The following is a 12,644-nucleotide window of genomic DNA, read 5'->3' as shown; positions in this document are numbered from 1 at the left end:
CTTGCATACTGCATAAAGTTTATTCAGCCATAATTGCAACATTCACACTTGATTCAAGCAGACAAGGGTTCTTTGTCTCACTCTGGACATTCCACAGATAGACAGACAAACACACACACACACACACGCTCACATACACATTCCACTTGACTCATTTCCAACAGACCTCTGAACAAACCTCTGAAGATGCTTGCCATAGATGCAGGCGAAACATCAGGAGAGAATACTACTGGAACATGGCCATACATCCCAGAAAATTAACAGCAACCCAGTTATTCAGCCATAGTTTGTTTGCTTTTCAGACTCACCATATCTGGGGATTTGTCATTTTGTCCCCATATGTGAAAGCCTCTCAGCCCACAAAGGCTGATGTACAGAGGAATTAATTCTTTTTGAGATCTATGACAACATTGGAATGTAGAGGATACCAAGGACCTTAGTTCCAAATGGTAATGTAGGTGGTAGGCAATTGAAATGCAGAGATATATTCCCTAAAATACCAGCAGGTGATTGAATGTTGGCTGGACATTGCAAAAATTTATCAACAGAATTAAATCGATCTGTAAGTGCTTTTGACTGAAGCAAGAAGGACTGCTAGGAGTAGCTTCTCAAGAACTATCATGTCTCCAAGAATGCAACGTATTTCCAGAAATCATTGTATGGATATTTGTTATTATTATAATTTCAACTTGTTTCATTTATGTTACCTAGAAAATTTGGGTTAGAAGAAACTAACTAGGCCTTTTCATGTGAATGGACAAGCAGACAAAGCACTTGCCAGTTGTGTGCACTGTCCAGAAGGTCAAGATTCTATTAGATTGATATTCTTAACAGAGGAATTAAAAGAAAATACAGTTCCAAATACATTTTATTCTGGCAGAGTTTTTCAAATTCAGTTACAATTTTACATTGCTCTGTGAAGTGGAATTTGGTAAGGGATACATCTGTGTGATATCTTGTTTTCATACAAGACAAGGTACCTGGCTGTCCTCCTAGAATTTGAGACATGATAGAATAATGTGTGCAAGCTAAAACATGGGGATTTGACACATTAAATTAGGTAAATAGCTTCACCTCCAAAAATCAGCTCAGAGCTATTTTTTTCTTTTAATAGCCAGTTCAGCTAAATCATTTGAGCTTTAAAAATGTTAGTACATAATACTACATTGAAATACATTCTAAACATTTCTTTCCAAACAAAATTCAAAAACACAAGAGGAAAATATGTAACACTTACAAGATTATGTATAGAAGGATTAAGTCATATAGAAAGGCTTTATTTATTTGGCTGGTTTTTAAGAGTGTTGTAGATTCATGCAAAGCAGATTACGGGAGTAAAAGGCTTCCAGGGTTTCTAAAATAGATACCTAATTTTAAGGGTGCAAATGTTCAAATATCCCATTAAATCCACCAATTGAGGAGCTAGTTTCTCTCATTATAGCAAAATGTGAAATCCAAGCTAGATGTGATAGTTGCATACTTATCCCATCAAGTATATTTTTTTCCTAATGTTAAGGAGCTGGGTGATTTTCTTGCCTTGCCTCCAGATCCCAATTTATTTCCGATATGAACTCACTTGAAATTAAAATAAGGGGAAATTAGGTTTGGATTGGACCAGCACCAGAGTCTGCAAGAAATCTATAGTCATCATGTTTAATTTGACTGTCACTTTCTTTTTATAATGTGTATGTATGATTTAGTCAGGGACTGCCTTCATTTGTTAAAAGTCATCTTAAATATATTCTGAACAGAAAGTTAGATAGTTGTGTGTTGTTATTTCTATTGCTGTAGGTATACTTATCATTGCCAAACTTCCAGTCCCTTACTGAAGGGCATTGCCTAATAGCTCCTATGCAGCACTACACTGCAGCCACTCTTCTGGATGAAGACATCTGGGAAGAAATTCAGGTGAGCAAAATCCTTGAGATTTTTATAAAGAGTTGCAACATGGATTTCTCATGTCCTCATCAGTTGTATTATGTTTAAACATGAAGGGGGTAATCCACACAAAGTTAATCATATACATGAGTCTACTTGTTGTAGGCACCTGTTAGCCCAATTTGGGCCCTGAAGCCACTCCCCCAAACCAGGGTCCAGACAAAAGGTTAATGTGTCAGAGCTCTTTGCTGATTTGGCCAAATCAGGGCATGCCTGCTTTATAGAAAAACAAAAAACCTCAAAAGCCTCCCATCTCTATCTTAACCTTTTATATTCTATTTTATTCTTCTTTGTTCATTTTTTTTTTTGCAAACAGTTGTGGGAGCCTCTTTGTGTTTCCTCCTTGTCCTGAAACTTTCTGCTCCTTCTCTACCCTGAAGCTCTTGGTTTTAACTACATATGATTTAAAATAGTGGGACTGTTCATACTTGATGTTCTCTGAATTCTGACCTGAGTGTTACAGTGAGGAGGGGACCATTTTATTCAGAAAGGCTTCTGTCTGTTCGATCTTGTGGGATTCGTTTCAGCTTGTGCAGCCTGATGATGTGGACAAGATTCTTGGAGCGGTGAGGGCGACCACCTGTGCCCTTGACCCTTGCCCATCTTGGCTTTTAAAACAGGCCAGTGGTGGGTTGGTTGATTGGTTTGTGAGAATAATTAATGCCTCTTTGGAGCAGGGTAGATTTCCATCTAATCTAAAACAAGCGGTGGTGAGACCTATCTTAAAGAAGGCCTCCCTAGATTCGACCAACTTGCATAACTACAAACCAATCTCCAACCTTCTATTTTTGGGCAAGGTCTTGGAGCGGGTGGTTGCCTCTCAGCTCCAGGGATTCTTGGATGATACGGATTCTCTGGACCAATCGCAGTCTGGCTTCAGGCCTGGTTTCAGTACCGAGACTGCTTTGGTCGCTTTGGTGGATGACCTCCGCAGGGAGCTGGACAGGGGGAGTGTGACCCTGCTGGTTCTCTTGGATATCTCAGCAGCTTTCGATACCATCGACCATGGTATCCTTCTGGGACGTCTCTCCGGGATGGGCCTTGGGGGTACTGTTCTGCAGTGGCTTCAGTCCTTCCTAGAGGGGCGTTCCTAGATGGTGAAGCTGGGGGACACCTGCTCGGACCCCTGGCCATTGTCCTGTGGGGTCCCGCAAGGTTCTATTCTGTCCCCCATGCTTTTCAATATCTACATGAAACCGCTGGGCGAGGTCATCCGGGGTTTTGGAGTTCGGTGCCACCTCTACGCGGATGACACCCAACTCTACTACTCTTTTCCACCAAAATCCAAGGAAGCCCCTCGGATACTGGACCAGTGTCTGGCCGCTGTATTGGCCTGGATGAGGGCGAACAAGCTGAAGCTCAATCCTGACAAGACAGAGGTCCTCCAGGTCAGTCGAAAGTCCGATCGGGTATTGGGTGGCAACCTGTGCTTGACGGGGTTGCACTCCCCCTGAAGGCGCAGGTCCGCAGCTTGGGGGTCCTCCTGGATTCGGGGCTGACGCTTGAGGCTTAGGTGTTGGCCGTGGCCGGGAGGGCCTTTGCACAACTAAAACTTGTGCGCCAGTTGCGACCATACCTTGAGAAGTCTGATCTGACTACGGTGGTCCACGCCTTAGTTACCTCTAGACTGGACTATTGCAATGCGCTCTACGTGGGGCTGCCTTTGAAGACGGCCCGGAAATTGCAATTAGTTCAGCGCTCGGCAGCCAGGCTTCTAACAGGAGCAAACTACAGGGCGCGTTCTACGCCTCTGTTTAAGGAGCTCCACTGGCTGCCGTTTGTTTTCCGGGCCCAATTCAAGGTGCAGGTTATCACCTACAAAGCCCTAAACGGTTTGGGACCCACCTACCTTAGAGACCACATCTCCCCCTATGAACCTGCACGATCTCTTCGCTCTTCGGGGGAGGCCCTCCTCTCGCTCCCACCACCTTCGCAGCTGCGGCTAGTGGGGACGAGAGAGAGGGCTTTCTCCGCTGTGCCCCCCCCCCCGTCTCTGGAACTCACTCCCGAGAGAGATTAGACAGGCCCCCACCCTCCTTGCCTTTCGAAAAAGCCTTAAAACCTGGCTTTTCCAGAGGGCCTTCGACGACTAATTTTTGGGGGTTGATTTGTCTGCCCATTTAATTTAATTAGAGAGTGTTCTGCCATGATTATTGATACCTTGCTGAATACTTCTGCCACGAAGCTACAGAAGCCCTCTATTTTGGCCTAGAACTGTCTTATCTCCTTGTTTTTAACATGTGATGTATGTATTGATTGTATGACTTCTTTTCATGTTTGATTTTACAATGTGTAATTTGTCACTGTTTTTATTATTGTTGTGAGCCGCCCCGAGTCCCCTCGGGGAGATGGGGCGGGATATAAGAATAAATTTATTATTATTATTATTATTATTATTATTATTATTAAAGGGGTTTCATGCCTGATATGGTAGCTATGTCCAGAGATAAGCAATCTTGCGCTCCCAAAATATGAAGAGTATATAAAGGGAATGGCTCCTGGACTATGATTTTGGATCTGTTGAATTTAATACTCGATCTTAATATATTGATGTCAGGTTTTTTTTGTGGATTTTAAGGTATGTGTTTAAGGCATTTGTATGTTTGTTTGTATGTATGGCATTTAATTGTTGCCAATTTGGAAGCTGCTCTGAGTTGCCTTTGGGGTGAGATAGAGCAGGGTATAAATATAAATAAATAAATAGTAAAGGAAGAATTAAAACAAACTATGTGCAGGAGAAAAGGAATGGAGAAAAAGAAGGAACATTAAGGTAGCTCTAAGAAGTTTGCAAATAAAGTTTCTCCTCTTTTCACTTGGGCTTTTGCTCCAAATCGAAATTCCAAGCAAGTGCTCTGAAGTATAAAAATAAGAGTTTGTGGGTATAAAAAGGTTAGCAACAATTAACATGGCCCATTTTCTAATTTTTGTAATGTTATCTAAGAGCACAGTAACATGAATGTTATTTGTTCAGGTAGCAGAACACTTGCATATCTGTCTCACACAGACAACAGTACATTGATTTCTGTTGGTATAAAATTGATACAGAATCTCCACTGCAACGTTTTTCACAAGGAGAGTAAGCAGGACTATTTCTCTCTCCCATCTGATATTTGGAAGGAATCAGAACCTTTGCTAAACCACTAGAGCAATATAAAACTTTTCTGATGCTGTGAATTTAAGATTTTGAAGTAATGATATAAAAGTGGTGTTTATCCTTCCTTGCAGAAAAAGATACCACAATGATAATCCTAATAAGATTTGTAATATGAATGGTTGACAAACCTTCTATATTATTTTTAATTAAATTTAAAATATAGGAATGGTTTGCATTTGAAGGTAATTTTTTTTAGGAGGATTAATGGAGCCAACTCGAGGTCATTCATGCCAAGAACCTTCTAGGATTTGGTCTCAGTGAAACTAAATATAAACTCTGGGAAATGAGAAGGAAAATCTTTTCATAATGAGAATGTTTTATTAAATAAGCCTGGGAAATTCTGCAGAAACACTTGAAAGATTCATTTATCCCACTAAGTACATTTTTCTCCAGTAGTTTAGCCAATTGTGCATGAGCAAAAGGGAATAAGAGTGGAGTAGAGCATTTATAATCTCTGGGAAGATTTCAGATTTGTTCTTGTGAACTCTTGCATGCTCAGTTCAAATTCTGTAGAAATACCTTATTTCTTGTTTTGTTCTTGTGCAGCACAGGTCCATAAGGTTCATTGGGATGAGAAATGTAGAAAAGTGATATTGGAAAGTAAACAGTCCCTAGTGATACACTAAGTGCGGTTCTCTCCCTCCTGTTGCCTGCCCATAATATTCCAACAGCATTCTAAATTTCTCAGTTGCAGCTTTGTTGATTGACAGCATACCCTGGTTGTACTTAATACATGCAGAGACACTTCTCAAAACTACAACTGTACACTAGTTTAATTTTCTTTTTGGATTGCATGAATGCTATATAAATTCCTAAGGTAATGTGCAAATCCATTATTCTCATAAATTTAAATTAGCCTGGAGAGTGTGTGTGGAATTGTTGCTTTATAAAGAATGAAGATTTGGGGTACAACCTTTCCCCGTGCAGCTATAACCTCTTCAAAAAGAGGTCTGTGTGAAACAGTGTTCTATTTCCATCAATCCTCCTTCAGTGCTTACAGTTGTATCGGATCATTCCAGAGAATAGAGAGTCCCTAAATTATAAATGGTAATTGTAGTGGTGGTGGTAGTAGTAATAGTAGTAGTAGTAGTAGTAAGAAGAAGAAGAAGAAGAATTTATTACCCATCTCATCATCATCATCATCATCAATCATCATCAAGTGCCTTATGGACCAAGCAGATAAAAAGGGAAAGATGAAAAAGTGGTTTGTCAGCTACTTCCTTTAAAACATCGCTATTATTGATTTTAGGCTGAAAATGTGTAACTATATGCTTGGCTATCTTTTATTGCTATCTGTCACTACTGTGGGATTAAATATTATAAATCATGTTAAACTGAAGTTAACCAGCAATGAAAAGATACTCTTTAATTTCACAGTTGAACCATAATCTCTGTAGTTAAGTCAAGTTTTCCATTCGCTTGTTGCCTTTTTAAAAAGCGCTTCAGCTCTGGTCAACATGAAATCTCTTCCTAATACAATCTGTTTTGTCCACGTTTTGGCTTTATGCTAACATCATGGATTATTTTGGAAAGAACAATGCTCAAGTTGTACAGGGATGATATAGTCAAAGTAGTTAATATAGTTGGAACCATTTGATTAGACTTGTATAATGCATTGTATTTAGGGCAGAAACTGGAGCTAACTGAAAACAGAGCAGCTGGATTTCTGACTATCTACATTATTTTAACCTGGAGGGGATCCCTGGGTTCCAGGAGAGTCTTTATTGTCTTGTTGAATGCTGTTGATCACTCCATACCACTGGCCCAACTAGTGTAATCCTGTTTGCACTAAATAAAAGTGGTTTTCCAAAGTCTGTTCTAGAAATGCCAAGGGTTGGATCTGGAACCTTTATAAATCCAAAGCAAGTGCTCTAGCTAGCACTATATAGATACAACTTTTGCTTTTCTTTAAATGTTCAGTTATTGTCCTCGTAACTTCAACTTTAGAGGAAAAGGCCATTTTTCTTGGCTTGAAAAGCCAAGAATAGTATTGTTAGTGGAATTGACAGATAGCAATATTTAGCTCTTGAATTAATTCTTAGTCTCAGAAACTAGAACAAAGTAATGAATATTTTTGCTTATTAGTTTGTGATTCCTGAGGATGCAGGCCCTGGGGTTGTTTCAGCTTAATTTCCATTCAATTGGCATTGCTTCTTGGACATCCTCATGGCAATATGATTGGTTGATAGCCCTTAACCTGTCTTCACAAACTATGTTTTCTGTGGAAGCAGTTTTCAGTAATCAGTGCTTTTTCGGGTAGAAGCGAAGCATGAACTGTAAATTAGCATCAGGGTGAAGGTTTCCTATGACCTCTCTTGAGATATTTTTATGGCAAAGTCTTCACACAATAAATGCCATAAATATTTCCTTCTCTCTCTACCTGCGGTTTGGTTTTATGCAAGATTCACTTATTAGGAAATTTATTTGCAAAATAGTTTGAAAACACTCTTCTATATTTTAGAATGTTTCCACAGCTATTAGATGATAGAATCTATCACCAAAATTCTAAAAAACTGTTATATTTTAGTTTTTAAGTCTTACCTTTTATATGATGAGATGGAACCCTAACCCTTCTTTTACTTTATTGGGTCAGAGACAAGGGCCTGGCATACCATTCCAGGACCATGAAGTGATACTTTCATGGATTACTGGGTGGTGTTTTGTTTTGTGGCGCTTAAGATAGTGGATTATTTTATTGTCCTATATCATTACATGGAAAACATCTGACATTACATGGAAAAGTATTTGAAATCAGTATTAGAAGAAATGCCTTTCATGTGCAAGATCCTAGGCTTGGTCTTCGGCATTTCCAGTTGCTGGTAACACAATGATGCTTAATTTTGAGGAAACATTTTTGAGAACCTGGTGAAAGCAGTAAATCTGCTCCCTGTAAAAATGTAAGAACAGCAGTTGTGGGTTCCAAGCAGTACAGATGGGGCTATGGAGGTTTCTGAGGATGGTAGCATTCCTTCTCCTTTCCTGAAGAGGAAGGGATGTGTGGTGGTGGTAGGTAACTACTGAGAGGCAGCATTGAGTAGGCCTGATAGGAAGTGTGATAATTGGATTTTGAAAAATTTGACTTGTTGTGGAAACAAGGGTTAGTGATAAAGCTTCAGTGGAGACATCCTTTCTCCTTTCAGGAGTGAATTTCCCTTCTGAGGGGTAGATTTCTCTCCCTATTATCTCACCCCCATTCTTAACTATGAGTCATTTGTAAGTTGGATGTTTGTACCTCGGGGACTGCTTATACAGCCTTCAGTATAGTGCAAGGGTCTGATGCTCTGAGTAGGAAAATGAAGAACCTTGGGTTGCATGTGATTATTTCATTGCTGCTTTCTGTTGAAGATATTGACCTAGGGAAATAAAACTGGTAGTGAAGATGTCCTTGGGTGTCCAGGGAAAAAAAGCAGAATACTGGCAGTGAACAACTAATGCCTTGTTGGATCATGATCTGCCTTCTGGCAAGAGATGTATTGTATTCGCAGTAGTTTGAAAGAGCATGTTTCTTAGTACCCTTGCAAATGTGGTCAAAAAGTTCTAAATGAATCCTGCAGGGAAGGAGATAATATTTCTGCTGTATTGTGGGATAATAACATCAGTGGTGCCCAGAAAAATAGGTCAGTACATAGAAATTAGCTGTTCACATGAAAAAACAATAGAGGAAGCAGGCGGGATCCATGGTTTCAGATGTCCTGTGCTAATGCAGAGAACATGAGAAATAAACAGTTGAATTCTTAATGTAGGAAATAAAATATAATCATAGCAGGCATGATTGAAACCTTATGTAATGAGATTCATTGCTTGTGTTTAGTAACTATGGGGTATAACTGATTTAAAAGTAATATAGCAAACAGAAAGGGATAATGACTACCAGCATACAATATATTCACTGTGTTGTTATCAATGGCTTGGGTAAGGAAAAAGACAGCCCGTTCATTAGATCTGCAGGTGACGCCATCTGGTAGCTACTACCTCAGAGGAAAGAATCAGGATTCAAGCTGGCCTTAAAAGATTAGCTAACTGAACCAAAGCTAACAACATGAATTTCATAAATTGTTGTACATAAGTCAACATATCTGATATGAGGGCAAAATATGCTAATGCAGTTCTAGGCTGCATATAAAGTAATGTACAGTGCTTCCTCGCTAATGCGCAGTTCGGGTTCCACGGATTTGCTGTTTCACGGATTTTCCCATCCGCCCGTCCTCCCCTCACAGGCACAAACGGAGTCAGTTTGAGGCACGTGACCCGGCCTGCGCTTCCTCCTCAGCCGCCTGCAGGCAGCGCCAGTATGCCCTGCCTGCACCTCATCGCCTCAGGAACAAAAAGAGATACAGTACAGTACGTTAAAAGAGGAAAAGAGGGAGGGAGGAGGGCTGTATTTATTGAAATAAATAGAGTGCCGCTACTTCACAGTTTTTCACTTTTTGCGGGCAGGCCTGGAACCTAACCTCCGCGATAAGTGAGGGCACACTGTAATAGCATTTGATCAGAATGCAGAATACTCATGTGGGATACTGTGTATATTGTACTTCTGAATGCAATAGTTTAAAGCAGGTGATTGAAGCAGAAACATGTCCAGAGACATTTATCCAATATAGTAACAGGTTTAGAAATTAATTCCTGGAAATGTTGTTGAGGAAACTCAATTTGTTGAGCCTAGAAGAACATGATTCAGAGGATAGCCAATTTTAAATATCTTAAGAGCCGTTCCTTAGAAGATATGGAGCAAGCTTGTTTCCTGATGCTACAGAAGGAAGGATTGAACCCCTAGATTGAAATGAGAAGAAGGAATATTTCAACGAATTATTAGGAAGACCCTCCTGATAATAAGGGCTAGTTGACAGTGTAACAGATTGCCTCAGGAGATTGTGTGTTTTCCTTTGTGTGACGAAGTTGGATGACCCGCTGTTCATGATGCTTTGGTTGTGGCTTCCTGCACTGGCAAGGATTTGAACTGGTTAACACTTGCTGTCCTTTCCCATTCTGCTCATCTGTTACTCTATGACATTTGTGATTTATGTATCCATTAGGTGTTTTGTTATGGAAAAAAGAAAACATTGATTTTATGATGTAAAACTGTCTTCTTTGTTCTTCAAAACACACACCTCAGGCCATATTAAAAACATAGATACAGTTTTGTTTGGCAATTTGATAATAGTAATTAACTGACAGAAGAAGTCTTGTTAAGCTTACTGGGCTAATGGCGCTTATGAGGTGTAAAATGAAACACTAATTATATGTGCTATGAGCCCAAGACTTTACAGATAAGGATTTAAGGTGCCTCAGACTTATTTCTATCTTGTTACTGTTTTTAAGAAGCTCCTTTTAATTGAACATTTTAGCGCTCATCTCCCTTCTATTAGATATCGCCACATTTTGGGCACCAAAATCATATTTCACTTAATTGGAAATCTAGACTGCAGTTCCCACCTTATCCGTTTGTCCTAGAAAAAAAAAGATGGATTCCAGGCACCAGTTCAGATACAAACAGATCTACTTTATAATCCTTTGTGACATTCAATCCAATAAGAAAAATGAGTGAGTGTGAATACAGGTCAAATCTGTTACAGTAACAGGTCAGGTAAGTTTCTGCACAGTGGAGATGAAAGTTCTCAAACTGTTTTGCTTTGAGGGAATATTAGCATCTTACCGAAAGGTCAATCATGCCTGATGAAAATGTCATTTTCTGAAAAGTTTGTGTAATTGGAAGGCAAGAGTCGAGGAATTATGGCATTTTGAATCAATACAAGAAAAGGCATTAACTTTTGGGCAGATGAAACTTTAAAGCTTCATGTTGTTTCAGCCTTTGTTTACAATGCTTTGCTTTCTCAACTTTGGTATGCCTTTCAAGTGACAGGTGAGGTGACACCCAATGCTAGCATTATATATAGTACATATATTTAAAATAATTCATCATGCTCTTGTGGTGAGCTTGTTATAATTTTGTTTGGAATGCCACGTGGATTTAGTCTATGAAAATAGACTTCTCAGACCATATAAGAATTGTGTCATCTAAATGTTTTATGTTTGGAGAATGTATTTCTCTTGATTCTTTTCTTTATCTTACAGGCATTCAGAAGAACTTTGGTAAAAGTGTTTGAAGCTCAGGAGCTGGACTGTGTTTTTCTTGAGACAAACCTAAGCATAAAGAAGCGATATCACATGGTATATGAATGCATTCCTCTTCCAAAGGAGATTGGAGACTTGGCCCCCATCTACTTCAAGGTAATTTAGTTTTGGTCTCATCTACTTTTGCTTTTTTCACTTTTTTTGTTTTTGTTTTATGGGTTCCTTTTTAGGTCAAACTATACTTTTTGTAGCCCATTTAGAAATTTGCATCCATTTATTTCCCTTTTTCAAAGTGAAGGCATTACAAAAGCAAATATACGAGGGCTATCCACAAAGTAGGTTACGTTTTGGATTTTAAAAAGGACAAAGTATAGGAGAAATCATTTACCATATGCAGCTGAAAGACACATTCCAATACTACAATCTCACATAATCCCCACTGAAATCTAGGCACATCTCATATAGATAAATGAGTTTAAAAAGGTCTGCCCCAGTAAATTTGCCGCCTCTCTCCTCCGTTTCCAACAATGGGGCGTAGCTGGCAGCGCAGCGTTTTGGCTACGCTGCAGGAAGGGAGAAGGGGGAAGAGCTGAGGACACAAGCGGGGAATTTACTGGAGCAGTACTTTTCAAACTCGTTTATCTATATGAGACGTGCCTAGATTTCAGTGGGGATTACATGAGATTGTAGTATTGGAATGTGTCTTTCAGCTGCATATGGTAAATGATTTCTCCTATACTTTGTCCTTTTAAAAATCCAAAACGTAACCTACTTTGTGGATAGCCCTCATACTTAAAGCTGGGCAAAATCTTAGAAGTATAGAAACTGGACCAAAAATGGTCCCTGGAAAAATCCACCAATAATCTTGTTTTGCAAATTGAACTCTGTATCTACAAGTTTCCTATTTTATAATATGGTCGGACAAGATCGGTGTGAGTGGAACTTACAAATACGAGTAAACTCTAATGTTGGATGTTCACATGCTGCTTTTCAAAGGCGCAACAGGTTTGATCTACAAGAAAAGAAACAAGTCAAAGGTGTAGTGGTGAGTGGGTTTATGGAGCTGATTCGGATGCAGTTTGTTCGTCTCTTTCCTCTTTGTATTATGAGATTTGGACCTGATCTGTCTTATTCTTTCTTCTTGCTCCTTGAACATTAAATCAGGTCCTAAAATCTCAATAAAATTGGGTTTTATGGAGTTTGAGCCTTTATGGACAAAATAGTTGAGAGCCACTTAAAACTACATCAATAATAATAAAATAATAATAATAAGACTTTATAACTTGCCCTATCTCCCTGGGGGGACTCAAGGCAGTTTCCAACAAAAAAATGGCAAACATTCAAAGCCATAATAAACAAGAGAAACAGAGCAAACCGAATCAGAACAGTAAACAAACACATCAATACAAACTTATAGTAACTGGCCAAAAAGGTACGTAATTAAATAGAGGTGTTAGATCTAAATCAATCAAGGGTAGCA

At 39.3% G+C, this 12,644-nt stretch overlaps 1 protein-coding gene across 5 annotated transcripts in view; it reads left to right on the top strand.

Annotated features, from left to right (window-relative positions):
• The window catches only part of cwf19l2 (CWF19 like cell cycle control factor 2), an 89,635-nt gene that overhangs the window by 66,703 nt on the left and 10,288 nt on the right, over positions 1–12,644 (top strand). For all 5 annotated transcript variants that reach the window (XR_010004066.1, XM_016992657.2, XM_062974597.1 and 2 more), the window contains 2 exons: positions 1,792–1,908; positions 11,165–11,320. Coding sequence is in view for 4 of the 5 variants with exons in the window: in XM_016992657.2 (XP_016848146.2) it covers positions 1,792–1,908; positions 11,165–11,320 (273 nt within the window). In the remaining variant the exon portion in view is untranslated. The remainder of the gene's footprint in view (positions 1–1,791; positions 1,909–11,164; positions 11,321–12,644) is intronic.

The sequence above is a fragment of the Anolis carolinensis genome, chromosome 3, assembly GCF_035594765.1.
Source record: "Anolis carolinensis isolate JA03-04 chromosome 3, rAnoCar3.1.pri, whole genome shotgun sequence".
NCBI classification, from domain to species: Eukaryota; Metazoa; Chordata; class Lepidosauria; order Squamata; family Dactyloidae; genus Anolis; species Anolis carolinensis.
Note: the sequence above shows the minus strand (reverse complement) of the source record. Positions and strands in the feature narration are given on the sequence as shown.